Source organism: Pyrenophora tritici-repentis, chromosome 10 (assembly GCF_003171515.1).
Source record: "Pyrenophora tritici-repentis strain M4 chromosome 10, whole genome shotgun sequence".
NCBI classification, from domain to species: Eukaryota; Fungi; Ascomycota; class Dothideomycetes; order Pleosporales; family Pleosporaceae; genus Pyrenophora; species Pyrenophora tritici-repentis.
This window is the reverse complement of record NC_089399.1, coordinates 4,201,102-4,217,707: the sequence shown is the minus strand read 5'-3', so window position 1 is coordinate 4,217,707 and position 16,606 is coordinate 4,201,102. Positions and strand designations below refer to the sequence as shown.

Here is a 16,606-nt window from a genome sequence, read left to right as displayed (position 1 = left end):
TTTCCAGCGTCCTCTTCCGGCTGCAGGCGCTGTGGCAGGCGCGCTGGCCTCTTTTGTCTTTCATCTCCCTGGTGAGCTGAGATGTCTACAAAATGGCCCGTGCGCTACTCAGATTTTCACGTTCGGTCGAAGGCCACAACTACCGCTAAGACAAGGAGACAGCCTTGACACTCCTTGTTCTTGCAAGATATAGGCATCTGCCAGGCCTAAATACAAAGGCTCTCCATGCGCAGAGCTACGGCACGACCCGACAGAGCACCGGCTCTCCACACCTACAACGACGAAAGCTGCCCGCAGCTCTCTAAAGACCAACGGTCAGAGTCCCCGACCTGACACAACACGCAAATAAGGCAGCCAGCATAGCCTTACATACAAATTGGAGACGGGAAGGACAACTTCTGGCATCGCCTTGCCTTCACACCCACCTCTCCTACACCTCGAAGGCCCTGTCCCTGCTTCATGCAGGGCCATGACACCTACACGACAGAGCACTGGCTCTTGACCGCAAATAAGGCAGCCAGCATGGCCTTACAGATTCGCAACTTTAAGAGATAAAGAAGAAGGACAGGCCTGGCTCTGCCTTCCTACTACACCTATCTCCTTCGACACAGGCATCGCCAAGCCTAGTACAAAGGCTCTCCTCGCGCAGAGCCACGGCTCCGATTCGACAGAGCACCGGCTCTCCACACCCACGTACCTTTTTCTTACTCTCTCTTACGGCACTTAGCTGCCTCAGAACACAAGGGATCCACCCTAATGCCTACTGGCCCAGAACAAGAGCTCTGCTTCATTGCTCAACACATCCCTGGCCCCACGGCCCAGAACCTAGATAGAGTCTTTTCAACTGGCGGAAATTACCCTACCAGACTGCACACACTGCCAACACCCAAAGAATAGGAGCACCTGAGTACCATACAGGGCGCTACCCGTCTTTCATGCCCCCTGGGAGGCTTTCATAGGACGTTAAACAATACATACATACATACATACGCTACATCTTCATGCACCTCGAAGGAGCAGCAAAGACGAACGTTACAACGTTCTACGAGACGCAGCTTAGACAAGACTTGCCAAACCCTTGTCAACTCCTTGAGCGCCTTGAACTCCTCTATGGAGAACGCAACCGCAAGCAGAAAGCAATCCAGAACCTGCACTCTATACGCCAACGAGAAGACGAGACCTTCATATCTTTCTACCCTCGCTTTGAGAAAGAGATTGCCAACGCCAACGCAGAAGGATGGGACGATGACGCGAAGATATCCTACCTCCGCAACGCACTCAGCAACAAAATGAGAGACCGCCTCGTAGGCCTTTCTGGAAGCGACACCGACACGTACGCTGGGTTTGTTCAAAGATGCGTAGACGTAAGTAACGACATGGAACTCTATGGTCAGTGGACAAAGAAGAAAGTTGCAGGCAGCGGCTACACAGCTGGATACACCCTCCCCAGCTCCAATGACAACAGTTGACGCCAATGTTGCTGGCTACAGCAATCACCAGGACATGATGGAATGGGAACCTACGCAGCCCGCAACCACTCAAGTGAACGCTGTCGGTCTCCGTGGCAAGGCCAACATAAATGGGTTCCCTTCTAAGCGCCCTGAGGACCAAGAGCTTCTTGGGAAACGGGCAAAGTGGGTGAACCAAGAAGAAATCGATGCTCGACGCCAGGGTCGACGTTGCCTCCGATGCGGCCGCAACAACTGCCGAATAGCTACTTGCCCGCTGGCAGCCGCACTTCGACCAACTTATGTTGGCGTCAAGACCGCAAAGAGTACCGTAGTCACCAAAGCAGCTGTAGAGGAGGATTCAGAAGACCCTCAAGCAGAGCAATAGGACCACGTGGCAGCTCAGAGAGAATGGAAAGAGACTGGAAAGCAAAAGATGGATAGCGATCCCTTTGTAGTGGACGTTAGACTCAATGGAACCGACTTTGTCACTGGACTTGTGGACTCAGGATGCCTTTGCTATTCCGCCATTAATGAACAACTCTTTCGATCTCTGAGACTGCCATCAATCAAGATAGCCCCGCGCCAGCTAGAGGAAGCAGCCGGGAAGAACGCAGAGCCAAGTACTGTCCTAGATACAGTCACTTACGCCTCGATAGACATAGACGGCCACCAACAGAAACGTGTCTTCTTCTACGTCGTACCTAGCCTGACGTACGACGTAATTTTGGGAAAGCCTTGGCTAGAGGATGCCGACGTCACGATTTCCGCCAAACAAGGCTGCCTAGATATTGGTGCATCAAATATCCGCGTATGGAACCACAAGAAGACGGCATACAAGCCACCACAGCTCAAGGCTACTCTGGTAATAGCTTCTGCATTTATGGCAGAGGTGAGGAGAAGCCGGCGGAAGAACAAAGAAAACAGTATAGCCCTCGACACTGGTGTGTTTGCGGTTTCTATTGCAGACATCGAGAAGGCCTTAAAGCCGCGCCAGCGATCAGACCCTAAGACGAAGCTCCCACCCCAGTACCACCAATGGTTGAAGGCCTTTGATCAACTCCTAGCTGAGAAGCTGCCTCCGCACCGTAAAGGCGTCGATCTCCACATTGAGATTGAGAAGGACCAGGATGGAAACGAGAAGACTATTCCATGGGGACCACTCTACGGCATGGGCCGAGAAGAGCTACTAGTGCTTAGGAAAACCCTCACTGAGCTGCTAGACAAGGATTTTATCCGTGCAAGCGGCTCCCCTGCAGCTGCGCCAGTGTTGATGATTAAAAAACCAGGAGGAGGCATCCGATTCTGTGTTGACTATCGAGGCCTAAACAACATTACTAGGAAGGACCGTTATCCACTACCTTTGTTTACAGAGACACTAAGAAATGTAGCAAAAGCTAAATGGTTTACAAAACTCGACGTTATCGCAGCCTTTCACAAGATCCGCGTGGCCAAAGGAGAAGAATGGAAGACAGCTTTCCGAACTAGATACGGTCTATTCGAATGGCGGGTGGCCCCCTTTGGCCTGACAGGAGCACCGGCTGCATTTCAACGATACATCAATGGTGTTCTGCAGGACTACCTTGACGACTTTGTTTCAGCCAGACTCCGCAACAATCAATCCAGATTGGTCAGATTGATTGATTTGATTGGTCATTTGGAGTTTTTACCAACTCAATCAACTCAATCTAAGCTTTTCAAAATAGCTAATCAAATCAACTTGCGAAGGTCAGATTGATTGATTTGATTAGTTAGATTGATTTATTATTAACGAGTTGTAAGGCGAGTAGTGTCGTATTAAGAGAAGGTTTTTGGTGTTGAAGATAGTTATCTTGGACCCCTATCTCGCTTAGCTTGTGATCCCTGTCGGCCGGGCAAGCCAGTCTCTATGCATTCACTTCTCACCAGCTAGCTCTCCTCTTATAGGACTAGCTCCTTCTGCTTAGGGGCTAGCCTCTTCTAGGCTTCACCCCGCACCTATATAGCTAGTCCTTCGCTGTTCTTAATACAACAACGATTTCGCTCACTCAGTTCCCTAATAATCCCTTACACACAACACTAGTTGCCTAGCTACCTATACAGACATTTTTCTTTAGTGTTTAGTATCGCCCACGATGGCCAAACGCTCTCGAGTTCCCACCAATACTGCTGCCGCCGCCGCCGCCGCCAAACGGGCGCGCCTATCAAGGCCCTCTGTCCTATCTCAGCGATCGCTGTCGCCTCAGGAAACCCTTGGCGCCGCCGTAAGCCAGGCCACAACGTTTGAGTCGCAATTTTTCGAGTCGCAAACAGAGGAGGAGGGTGCGGCTGAGGGCAGCCAGTAGACTCCGCAACAATCAATTCAATCCGGTCACTCTCCTAGACCCACTTACCTATCTAGGTAGGGCTTAAACTCCTATAGGTAACTACTAGGCTTAAAGCGGTAATCAATCAATCCAATCTGAACCTTCTAGGACCCACTTAATTGATTGTTGCGGACTGTGGCAGCCAGGCTGGTACAGCAGCAACAACAGAGGCTAGTGTTGATACAGAGCCTGATAATGGCGATAACTTTGACGGCATTAACTGGGATCGCCTCCCTCGGTTCATGAAGCCTCTTACAACTGGGCGGCGCGTCAAGAGTTGGATCTTTCAACATGGATATCGCGTTGTTGAGCTCTACGATCAGAATCGAGTGTGGTTTGTATGCAAATACTGCCACATCCACAAGGTCATTGACACTGGCGGCAGTGGAGTTTTTGACGTATCAAAGGCCACCTCCTCAGCTGCAGCTCATCTTGGCCTTCAGAAACGAGGCCATGGCTTTACAAAAGACGGCCTGAAGCCTCGAAGAACAGGGCAGCAACTCTCTCTACGACAGACGCTGGAGACTGGTGTTGCAGTCTCTCAAGAGGCTGCCAACGCGATGGGCAACTTCAACATCCAGCAGTTTCGTGAAGTTGCAGTGTTCTGCCTTCTTGATAACAACTTGCCAATGGAGCTACTTGCAAGGCCGTCCTTTCGCGAGATGATTAGCCTTGCAAACCCAGAGGCAGAGGCAGCTTTGTGGGTAAGTCCTCGCAGTGTAGCTACCTACGCAATGCGCCTCTTCCAATATATGCAGCCACAGATTGTCTGCGCTCTGTCAGAAGCTGCAAGCAAGATCCACATAAGCTTTGATGGTTGGACGACAAAGGGTGGCAAGCGTGGATTCTTTGGAGTCGTTGCACACTTTGCTAACGCCTCTGGAGTGATACAAGATCTCCCCATCGCCCTCCCACATCTCGCAGGCTCTCATACTGGTGATGCTATCGCTGATACAATTAAAAAGACGCTCCAAGAATACAGTATTGGGAGTGATAAACTCGGCTACTTCGTCCTCGACAATGCTGCAAACAACGATACTGCAGTCTCCTCGCTCGCCCACGCGTACGACTTCAACGCTGCTCACCGACGCCTCCGCTGCGGCCCTCACACGCTTAACCTTATTGGCCAGGCAATTATCTTTGGCAGCAATCAAGAGGCGTACAACAACAACAACGACGAGCAGCTCCAAACAGAGGAGGTGTACATGCAGGAGTGGCGTCAAGAAGGGCCCTTAGGTGTACTTATCGACGTTATCAACCATATAAAAACGCCTCAACAACACGAAATTTTCCGAAGCTTCCAAACCGCCGCCAACGCCGAGTTGCCAGCTAGAGAGCGCCTCCACGTACTTGAGCCTGTGAAGCCTGTTGTTACACGCTGGAACTCTTACTACGCTGCCTTCAAACGCGCAACTCAACTCCAGGCAGCATACAACTCTTACGCTGAGCACTACATTAACGCACTCTCCCTTGAAGATCGCCGCGCTTGTCAACGTGGCAATAAACTCCCTGAAGCACCTAGTTGGATGAGATCAACAGGACTTACAGCTGCTGATTGGGCGGTGATAACAGAGTATCAGGACTGCCTAGAGCCGCTTAAGCTTGCTACGGAGAAGCTTGAGGGTCGCGGAAAGGCAGGCAAATACGGCGCTATATATGAGACTATTCCTGTATTTGAATACGTACTTGGCGCGCTCGAAGCCCGTACGCGCTCGTACGAGCAAGTTGACTTCAACCCACCTGATGCGCCTGAAGATCACCTCTTTGTTAACCTCCGCACCGCCTGGAGTAAGGCCAACGATTACTACAACAAGCTCGATCGATCGCCAGCATACTACGCTGCTACCTGCCTCCATCCATACTACAAATACTACTGCGAGAACAGCTGGGTGGATAAGCCAGAATGGCTAACATCAGCCAACGCTGGCTTCCTGCAGCTCTGGCAGTCGTATAAGCCTCAACGTACACGTCCTCTATCTCAAACAACTGCAAAACCAAGGCATAGAGGAATAGATGATGTGATTGGCGCCCTCGTACGGCGCAACAAGGCTCAGGTAGAGGCTGCCCACGACGATGAGTACGAGCGCTGGAGAACTCAAGAGCCAGAGTGGACAAGCGAACAGTATCTTAGCGATGGCCACCCAGTCAAGTACTGGATTCAATTACGCTCAAAATACCCGTGTTTGAGCCAGTTTACGATTGATATACTCACGATACCAGCATCTAGTTGCGACTGCGAGAGGCTCTTTAGCGAGCTTGGCGATTTACTTGAGCCGCGCCGGCGAGCTCTTGGCAGCGAGTTACTTGCTGCCCTTCAGCTTGTACGTTCGTGGAGACGAGCTGGCTTTGACGGCTTGTACAACAACGGTGATGATGAAGATAAGTGGAGTGACGTCAAAGATGAGGAGATTGTACAACAGTACGATATAGAAGGCTGGAGTACAACACCATAACCCCCTGTATACTACTTCTTAGCATCAATCAGCCAATCAACCAATCAATCGCAATCAATCTGCTCAAAAACCCTAACAATCAATCCGCAATCAATCAGCAGCGTCGCCGCAAGCTAATCAAACCAATCGACAACCTTAAGATTGATTGATTTGATTGTTGCGGAGTCTGGTTTCAGCCTACGTCGACGACATCTTAATCTATTCCTCAGGAACGCTCCAAGATCATAGGCAGAAGGTTGGGAAGGTTCTTCAGCGCTTGATGGATGCCGGACTCCAGATCGATATCGACAAGTGCGAGTTTGAGACTAAACGCGTCAAATACCTTGGGTACATTGTCGAAGCAGAAGTTGGCATCCAGGTTGATCCTGAAAAGGTAGTCGCAATTCGCGAGTGGGCTACACCAACGACAGTTAAGGCCGTTCGAGCCTTTATTGGATTTGCCAACTTCTATCGAGTCTTTATCCCGGAATTCTCAGACCTCGCCCAACCCTTAATTAACCTAACGAAGAAGGAGGCTGTCTTTCATTGGGATGCAGCCTGCGATCAAGCGTTCGAAAGCATTAGAGAACTTCTTGTCACTGCACCAATACTAGGCCACTTCGACCCAGAGAGAGAAACTTTGGTAGAGGCCGACTCTTCAGGATATGCAACTGGCGGCCTACTGCTGCAGAAAGACAAGGATAATAACTGGCAGCCCGTTGCTTACTACTCGAAGAAGCACTCAGCGACAGAGGCTAACTACCCAATACACGACAAAGAGCTTCTTGCTATTGTTCGTTGCTTAGAAGCCTGGGCCCCTGAGCTACACATGGTTAAGAAGTTCACAGTTCTAACAGATCATAAGAACCTTCAATACTTCTACCGTGAACGTCAGCTATCTGAAAGACAGGTCCGTTGGTCAGAACTTATTTCACGATTTAACTTCGCGCTGGAATGGAAGCCGGGGAAGACTATGGGGAAACCTGACGCGTTGTCACGACGAGAACAAGACCTTCCAACCGGCTACGATGATGAACGACTACGGTCCCGATTTATCCGACTCTTCCAGAGCAAGCACCTGAGAAGTATCCAAATACAGCCCCTGTCCGCAACAACTGAGATTGATTTCACAAAAAATATACGCCTATTCGAAGACCAGAACATGCAAAACCTGTGGCATAAAGGCAGGCAGGAGGACACACTCTATCAGGAGCTTACTACGCTGGTAGCTAACAAGGAGCGGAACCTCCCGACTATCCTACAGAAAGAGAAGGCAGTGAGCATAGCGGAATGCACTCTAGATGAAAGAGGCTTGTTGCGATTCCGAGACAGGATATGGATCCCTGATTGCGAACCCCTACGCACGCAGATTATTCAGAACATACATGATTCACACATCACTGGCCACCCTGGGCGAGACCTTACCTATACAATTCTATCGAGACAGTTCTTCTGGTCAGGTGCAGCGAGCGACGTGCGACGGTTCGTTCGCAATTGCGAAATTTGCGGAAGAAACACGATATGGAGAGATACAAAGAGAGGCCTCCTAAAACCGCTACCTATCCCAGAACGCATCTGGGGAGAGATATCGATCGACTTCATTACTGACCTACCACCGTCTGGACGTGACAACGCCACTAACTGCATGGTAGTTACTGATCGGCTGACGAAGGGAGTAGAACTGGAAGGCTTGCACGACATCTCGGCAGAAGCAGTAGCACAACGACTTTTTGAGCGCCATTATCCAATTCATGGTATCCCAACAGCAATTACGAGCGATAGAGGTCCGCAATTCGTTTGCGATCTTTGGAGGCATTTCTGCAAGCTCCTAGATATTGAGCAACGTCTATCAACAGCCTATCACCCACAAACCGATGGCGCTACAGAGCGAATGAACCAGGAGATTGAGAAGATGATTCGCATCTGGGCCACATACACGCAAGAGAACTGGCTCGCGCTTCTACCTATTGTTATAGGGGCAATTAACAACCGTGAAGCCTCCTCTACTAGCACAGTCCGCAACAATCAATTAAGTGGGTCCTAGAAGGTTCAGATTGGATTGATTGATTACCGCTTTAAGCCTAGTAGTTACCTATAGGAGTTTAAGCCCTACCTAGATAGGTAAGTGGGTCTAGGAGAGTGACCGGATTGAATTGATTGTTGCGGAGTCTATCTACTAGACTAAGCCCCTTCTTTTTTATGCACGGATATCACAACGAGCCGATCCAGCTGGTAGAGGAACGAACTATTCAGAACCGGCCAAAGAAGGACGGCGAAGTACTGGCAGAGAGCTTTCTTCAAAGACTACAAGATGCAACAGAGTGGGCGCAAGCTGCAATAGCTATGACGCAAGAGAAACAGCAATACCAGGCTAATAAGGCGAGAACCGCGGCTCCTCGGTATAAAGAGGGAGACTGGGTGTTTTTAAACCTCAGAAATGTAAAGACAACACGACCATCTAAGAAATTAGACTGGCTACACGGAAAGTACCAAGTTATGCGTCAAGTCAATTCCCACTCCTACCAGCTCAACGTTCCTGGAAAGATCCACCCTGTCTTCCACGTAGACCTACTTCGATATGCGCCAAACGACCCACTTCCATCTCAGAAGGTTGGAGATACCCAGCCAGGCCCTATACTGGTAGATGGAGAAGAGGTCTGGTTAGTTGAACGAGTTTTGGATGAAAGAACAATAAAGCAAGGAAGGAAAGGATCGAAAGAGGCATACGTGAAATGGGTGGACTACACAGAACCGACATGGGAACCTGTGAGTAACGTACTCAAAACTGACGCTTGGAAGAAATGGATCAAACTACGCGCCAAGAAGAAAGGAGGGGGTAATGTAACGGGCTGAGCCCTAGGTCACATGACTAGGCCGCTGGCCTAGTCGCTTCCTTCCTTCTATCACTCCTTCCCCCAGCAGCCCGTGCACCGTGCGCCGCGCGCCAACCCAAACAAAGCGGGATGGCCGCCCACTTCCTCTTCTTCTCTTCATCTCGACTGTAAATAGCATCTGGATTAGGTAGCTGGAATACAGTACCTACAGACCGTTCACATAACCCACCATTTTACAACTACATGAAGTCAAAAGACGCGCAATCCGAAAGCCAAGCGTCTGTCATCAGCCAGACGGCAATGGTTATGAAGAGAGTCTCGGATGCACTTATCACAGCGCTGAACACAATCAGCCCAGAACAAGCAAGCAGTGGTTCTACCATAATGAGCGGTTCAACTGATGCTAACTCTGACGATGCGGTCGACGAAGTCGATGCTCCCGCGGTACAAAGAGCACAGCACACGATTGACAGGACCCTCAGATCCTTCCGTAGGCTGAAGCCAACACTCTCTAATAATAGGATTACGATAAGCTTCTGCATCAAGCAATTTCGGAGCATGGCACCTCCGAGCGATAAAGTGTGTAACGGTTTGGGCCTTGCCCAGATCCACTCTAATACGAGTTGGGATAGCTCATGTACGGTCATCTATATATGTAGCTCACCCCACCTCAGATAGTCAATTCAGCGCAGTCCTCCCCCTCTCTCCACACCATTACATAAAGCAGCAAGAGGTCGCGCAGCTCACGCTACGCTTCAGGGCAGAAAGCACGGTCGTGATCCGAAGACGTCAGATGAGGAGGATGGACAGCCACGGCGGAAGCGAGAGGTGATTGGATCGAGCTCGGTCTCTGCGACCCAGCCGAGCTGTCTTCGAGACTGTGTTTGCGGACAAGCACACAAGTACGCTGATTGTTGGTACCTTAACCCTGCAAAGGCTCCGGCCAAATGGAGACCACAAGTTCACGTACAATCGGAAGTAATCACGGCGATCTCAGGAAGCAATCGCCAGCGCGAGAAGATAGAGAAAAGATATTCTCGCAGCAAGATCGCACTGCCTGATTTCTGGAATAGCAACAACGCAGATGATCAGTCTGAGAAGGCGACAAGCCAAGCCAGTTCTGCCACATTGACAGGTACGCGGCAGACTAGGCCTAGGGCTTCCTTTGCCATTTCTAGACATGCGTTAAGTACCACACGAAAACGCGAAAACGATAGCTACTTTCGTCTCGACAACTGCGCGGATACTCACATTTGCAACGACAAGTCGCGCTTTACCCACTACCGTAGCCTGCAGGAGCTACTCCGCCGCCAAGCTCTACCTAAGCCAAGAATGTGAAGTTGGCGCACGGGCCGAATATTCCTCACTAAAAACGAGCTCCTTCGTACCAGTAACCGATAACCGTGCTTTGCCACCCGATCCCGACATTGGGTGATCGCAGCATTCTGTTTGCTGGGAGGCACACATTCTGAAGCCGTTTGCATGCAACAGGACACCCTGCTTCCAGCCGTCAGAACGTAAGCAGAACCCTGTGCTTATGCATCATGATTTAACCACGACGTACTTCTCATGTGGTCACATCAAATCCTATTATAGTGTTGTCGCGGTGTGAAATGTCGAACTACAAAAAGGCCGACCTTCCTGCAGTTGTAGCATGAAGGTATATATAGTGGATAGTCTGACATGAAAACTGCGCATATGTAGAAGGAATTGAAGGATCGAACTGCGGTTCTATTGTATGTTGCTATGAACAATGTATGTAGTAGGAAAGCGGTGATGTGTAGAGCAACGGTCAGGTGTACTACGTGATACGGCAGTGGAGACATGGAACTGTGATATGTACTTCGTAGGTGAAGCTACGGTGAGTTATCTAGTGGGGACTGTAAATAATGCTAGTCCAAAATAGGTATAGGTCCTTCTCGGGGGATAGTCACATAGTTGTACATACTAACACCGTGACAATTCGTCACTCAACTGGCCCGATTCTACATTGTCCTCATTCTCAATCCGTCTAGAGGCGCCACAGCCAATTCATACTATCTCGCCTCAAGATGTATCCCGAATGCGGGCAATGCGACAGACGATTCAGCAGCTGGGCCGCGGCCCGACAGCACATGAACGCAGTCGGCCACGTATTCGAGTGCGACTTTTGCGATCTTGCCTTCTACGACTCGAGAGACCTTGAAGATCATCAGCAGGACGAAGGACACTACGGTCCCAGGTACGAGTGCGAAGCCTGCGATGAGTGGTATGACACATTTGCCCGCATCAAGCAGCACATGAACAGCCACGGCCACTGGCGCAACCACTACTGTAACGATTGCAACAAGGGTTTCGAGAACGAGAACAACCTGCAAATTGTGAGTTTGGACCCCTCAGCCACATGCCGTTTCTGATCCCACGTAGCATCTCAACAGCCGTATCCACCGCGGCTCTAACATCACATGTCCCTTCTGCAAACGCGGCTTCGCAACAGCCACAGGCGTAACGCACCATCTCGAAACCGGCTCGTGCTCAAAAGCTCGCCAGCTCAACCGCGACACCATCCTGGCCGAAGTCCGCCGCCGCGACCCGAACCAACTCATCACAAAGAAGCTCCTGACGTACCCCGAATCCGGTTCAAGCATCACGGCTACTTCTGCATCCTACAATTGCGACACGCTCCTCTACGAATGCTACTTGTGCCACAAGGGCTTCAGGGAACTCAAGAGTCTGAACGCTCACGTCAATTCGCCGGTACATAAGGAGAAGGTGTATCACTGCCCGGGCAGGGCATGTGCTAGGGAGTTCCGGGCGCTTGCGGCGCTGTTCAATCATCTTGAGAGCGAAAGCTGTGGTGCGGTGAGGTTCGATGCTGTGCAGAGGAACGTGCGTGGGTTTCTGAGTGGGAAGAGGATGATTGGGTTTGCCTGAATGCCTGTTGTATTGTCGCTCTTGCGCTTCGATAGAGTTTCCATACATTTTAGCGTTTTCAAGAAGAAGACGACTTCGAGCATGCGCAACGGGTGTTTATTGCTTCGATGTATAATTGTCAGCATCTACGCCTACCTAGGAGTAACGTATTGTATCAGTCATCGGCCAGCCCAAAAACCCACCAAAAAACACGAAAACCGCACCTTCAGATTCAGATCTCAACAACAGCCTGGTAGAAACATCTGATAATTTAAACATAACCTGTTTTATCAGTGAGCGCCCCACCTCAGTGAGCGCCCCACGAACACCAGCGAAGCGCATGCGCGACACTCAACACGTAATGTCTCAACAACCACAACCTCACAAGCCCTATACTAAAGCTGACGTGCAGCTTGCCCTCTCTGACATTAAATGCGACTAGATTACGAGCCTGCGACGTGCTGAGGCAGTCTACAGCGTTCCTCGTAGGACGATACAACGACGACGCGACGGGAAGCCCTCTAGACGCGACTGCGAGCCCAGATCAAAGCGCCTGACGAAGCTAGAAGAGGAAGTGATTCTGCAGCGTATACTTGACGAGAACCTACGTGGAGTACCGCCCTCAAAGCTACACGCACAAGATATGGCTGATAGACTGCTGCGCGACCGCGGCGGTGAGCCTGTTGGTAAATGCTGGGTTGACAGGTTTATTAAGCGTACACCTGAGCTGCGCACGCGCTGGACTCGTCTATACGATCACCAGCGAGCTCTCTGCGAAGACCCAGCGATTATCGAGCCCTGGTTCACGCTGGTTTAGAACATGAAGGCGAAGTACGGTATTGTGGACGACGACATGTACAACTTTGACGAGTCTAGCTTCCTAATAGGCAAGATATCTTCACAACTTGTTGTGACAGGCATAGAGAAACCTGGGAAAGCGAAGAAGCTTTAGCCTGGTGATCGCGAGTGGACTACGTTAATACAGGGCGTTAGCGCAACAGGGCGTGTTATCCTACCCTTCCTTATCTTTGCCGGCAAGGTTCTTATCTCTAACTAGTTTACTGAGGACCTCCCACGCAACTAGGTTATTTAAGTAAGCCTAATAGGCTGGACGAACAACAATCTAGCGCTTGCCTGGCTTAATCACTTTAATACGCATGCGAGGCCTGTAGGAGCGTATAGGCTGCTGATTATCGACGGCCACGAGAGCTATTGCTTGATAGATTTCTAGGATCGCTGCAAAGAGAAGAAGATTATTGCCCTCTGTATGCCTCCACACTCGTCGCACCTCCTGTAGCCGCTTGACGTCGCCTGTTTCTCGCTATTAAAGCGCGCGTACGGTGATTAGATCTTAGCCTTAGCACGCGATCGCATCAACCACATCAGCAAACAGACCTTCTTACCAGCCTTTAAAGTAGCTTTTAAGAAGGCGTTTACAAGAGAGAATGCTTGCGCAGGGTTTCGAGGCGCTGGATTGTCTCTACATGATCCACAGGCTGTGTTATCGAAGCTGGATGTGCAGCTGCGTACGCAAACTCTACCACAGCAAGTCGACGCCGCTTAGGAGGCGAAAACACCACGCAACGCCAAAGAAATGGAGGCGCAATCAACGCTAGTTCAAAACAGGATGAAAATCCATCGAGGGTCTCTAGCAAGTTCACTTGATGAGCAGGTGCGGCAGCTGACAAAAGGCGCGCAGCAGATGGCTCATGAGATGGTGTTGATGCGCGCAGAGATAGTGCGCCTTAATACTGCTACTAAAGCAGCAACAAAGCGTAAAAGTCGCAAGAGACGCTACGTACGGGCATAGGAGACATTGACAGTCAGCGAGGTATTAGACTTAATTGCTGAAAGGGAGGGTGGCAGACGTGAGGAGGGTGAGGAGCCGGCGAAGAGGGTGCGCGCAGGGCGACGCTGCGGCCGTTGCGGTGAGATTGGGCACAACTCTCGCACCTGCAAGGTAGAAATTGAGGATATGAATAATAGCGACGCTTCTGAATAATACTATACTGTTGCAAGAGTACAAAATTTGTGTTGTGGTGCTGAGCTACGTCGCTGCGCGTACGCCTCGCTGGTGTTCGTGGGGCGCTCACTGAGGTGGGGCGCTCACTGATAAAACAGGTTAAACGTACAATCGAAATTTGTTTAGTTTGTTTGACTGTTTGACTAATATTTGTCAGATATGAGGTAGATTTTGGGTGGAAGGCAACGGAGTTGGAGATCATCACGTTACGTAGACCCCCTAGTCCCAAGAGGGACTAGGACAGGGCGACCTTCCGTCTCATCCCTCACGAGACTGCACCACACACCACAATACACACGTTCAACCACAATTATTATGATTCCCATCAGAACCCTGTTATCTGACAACTAGTGCTATTAGTACTATTCTAGTGTCAGATTGTGATGGGTTATCAAAGACGGGGATAATAGTATAATAATATGATGGGGATCGATTGTATATCTCTGGTCTGATGTCGAGTTGTTCTGTTGTCCAACGCTGTTCGATCAGTTGGGTCGCGGTGGATTGTGCGTGCTGACTAATTTAACTGATCCACAGAATCCACAGCTCCGAACACCCGGATTTTGTCCACCACCCAAAATATGCCCATATTCTGACACGGGGATACATATTGCCGATATATCGGCAATACGGGATATCCGGATCCCTCGTATTTCTCATATCCCTGCCAGCACTGCCCTTGGTGTTAAGGCCGCGACAGATCGAATAAAGACCGTGATGGATTAGATAAGGACCGTGACGGATCGAAGAAGGACCGTGACGGATCGAATAAGGACCGTGACGGATCGGATAAGGAAGCCCTTCTGGTCCATGTCGTATGTATACGAAGATGCTAGTCAAATTTTTTGTCTCCCCTTAGCAAAGGGGATGCCACTATGCCAAATTAGGTCAATTCCCCGAGCACGTGAACAGCGATCGTACAAAGCACTACGTGTTGGTAATTATTAATTAATACCTTCTATCCCTTGGGACGTTGTAAACGACTCATCTATTTTACATAGGTTAACTCTATTAGCTTGTTTTATATAACGCGACTATTCCTACATTCTTGTAGTCAATGTCTTTCTTCAAGAGCAATGTTGATGCCCTGACCTCACCAATTTATGATAGGTCACTCTGGGTAGGCAAGGCCATTTTCGGCATTGTTATCATGGTGTACGGCTATCGCTGGATTCGCTACCGATCACAAATCGTAGCTTCTCAGCCTGGCGATAAAGCTACACGACAGCTTATGCAAATTCTTGCGCACAATAGCGTAATTCACCTAGCAAGTTTCATGTTTTATTGCTTCATCAGTAAGTGAGCATCTCATAATTTAGGATCTACTTCCTAACTTTACAAACAGTACAGCCATTAAAGCAAGCCATTGGAAATAGATATGGTATTTGGATCGTGCCGATTGCTTCTGGAACTTGGAGACAAATCTTACACACGTGTTTCTGTTTGGTAGTCGTTACACCTGGATTCATCGCGCTACTCTCAACATTAGTCCCACTCAATCTTGCCACTGTCAGCAAGCCCAAGGTTCGACATTGGGATAATCTATACATTACTCTGGTTACCAAAGGCACGAACAGAGAGACTGTCAAACGCTCAGCTGCTACTATGCGCCATATCCAAAGCCTCAGCTCGCGCATTACCTTCATAGTCCTTACCGACGAAGGCTCCTCGGTCGCATCTCTCGAACTTGGTGTCAAAATTGTTGTTGTACCTAAGTCTTTCTCCCCTCCTACAGCCAAGTACAAGGCTCGCGCATTGGAATACTTCCGCATCAATCAACAATTAACGGATACGGACTGGGTCTTGCACCTTGACGAAGAAACAGCTGTGGACAGGCATTGTGTACTAGCATGCATTGGTTTTATTGAACGAGAACCAGCATATGAATGGGGACAAGGAATTATCTTATACAACACTATAAACTACTGGAACAACTCGGCGCTTACGTTTTCAGAGATTATTCGGTTTCGTGACGATTTAGGTCGATTTGCGTTCCAGCACGGACATATCCATGTGCCTTTGTGGGGATGCCATGGCTCTTTCCTACTTACTAGCGGGAGAGTAGAGAATGCAGTTAGTTGGGACACAGATTGTCTCGCAGAAGATTTCTGGTTTGCTAATCGGGCGTGGTGGGACTATGGAATGGGGGGAGGTTTCATACCAAGCGTCGCACGAGAGCAGAGTAACTGGTCATATATGGACCTCTTAAAGCAGAGGAGAAGGTGGTTTTGTGGTATGGTCAAGATAGGGTTTTTTGGGAAAGCGAATGCTTGTAAGTTTCTAGTCTTCTAGTGTTCCTTCCTACTCTACTTAAGCTTTGCTAACTTATGGCTTGTTAGTTCTTTGGCTTTTAGCAACTTTAGAATCTGTTATCTTTATCATGACGCCATTCGGACTGGTAGATGCAGATAGGTGGGTATATGTTTGGTTGGACGCTTATAACGGTAACACGATCTTTACTCTGATGATCTCAACATTCCTTTCAGACCTAGATGCTAGGGTAGGGAAGTCTAGGATGGTCTGGAACCAATTGTTAAACATTTGGTACTCTTGGTTGGGCGGTATATTGCAGACTGTTGCACTTCTCTATGCAGTTTTTAGGCCTGCTAAGCACTCTGATGGTTTCCAAGTA

The 16,606-nt window shown here is 49.5% G+C and overlaps 5 protein-coding genes across 5 annotated transcripts; all 5 read left to right on the top strand.

The window, feature by feature from the left end:
- Positions 1 to 1,001: 1,001 nt before the first annotated feature.
- Positions 1,002 to 1,836, top strand: PtrM4_054480 (uncharacterized protein; the record flags this gene model as incomplete). The annotated part of the gene is made up of 2 exons (XM_066105068.1): positions 1,002 to 1,389; positions 1,451 to 1,836. 2 exons carry the CDS (start codon positions 1,002 to 1,004, stop codon positions 1,834 to 1,836), a joined length of 774 nt encoding a protein of 257 aa, XP_065959632.1.
- Positions 1,837 to 1,884: 48 nt separating this feature from the next.
- PtrM4_054470 (Dimer-Tnp-hAT domain containing protein) lies at positions 1,885 to 8,269 on the top strand (the record flags this gene model as incomplete). Its single annotated transcript, XM_066105067.1, has 3 exons — positions 1,885 to 3,078; positions 3,940 to 6,232; positions 6,456 to 8,269. The coding sequence occupies 3 exons, from the start codon at positions 1,885 to 1,887 to the stop codon at positions 8,267 to 8,269; spliced, it is 5,301 nt and encodes a 1,766-aa protein (XP_065959631.1).
- A 155-nt stretch (positions 8,270 to 8,424) lies between these two features.
- On the top strand, positions 8,425 to 9,078 carry PtrM4_054460 (uncharacterized protein; the record flags this gene model as incomplete). The annotated part of the gene is made up of 1 exon (XM_066105066.1): positions 8,425 to 9,078. The coding sequence occupies one exon, from the start codon at positions 8,425 to 8,427 to the stop codon at positions 9,076 to 9,078; it is 654 nt and encodes a 217-aa protein (XP_065959630.1).
- A 2,032-nt stretch (positions 9,079 to 11,110) lies between these two features.
- Positions 11,111 to 11,972, top strand: PtrM4_054450 (uncharacterized protein; the record flags this gene model as incomplete). The annotated part of the gene is made up of 2 exons (XM_001937157.2): positions 11,111 to 11,419; positions 11,466 to 11,972. The coding sequence occupies 2 exons, from the start codon at positions 11,111 to 11,113 to the stop codon at positions 11,970 to 11,972; spliced, it is 816 nt and encodes a 271-aa protein (XP_001937192.1).
- A 3,059-nt stretch (positions 11,973 to 15,031) lies between these two features.
- PtrM4_054440 (uncharacterized protein) lies at positions 15,032 to 16,039 on the top strand (the record flags this gene model as incomplete). The annotated part of the gene is made up of 3 exons (XM_066105065.1): positions 15,032 to 15,269; positions 15,320 to 15,987; positions 16,037 to 16,039. 3 exons carry the CDS (start codon positions 15,032 to 15,034, stop codon positions 16,037 to 16,039), a joined length of 909 nt encoding a protein of 302 aa, XP_065959629.1.
- Between the last annotated feature and the right edge of the window lie 567 nt (positions 16,040 to 16,606).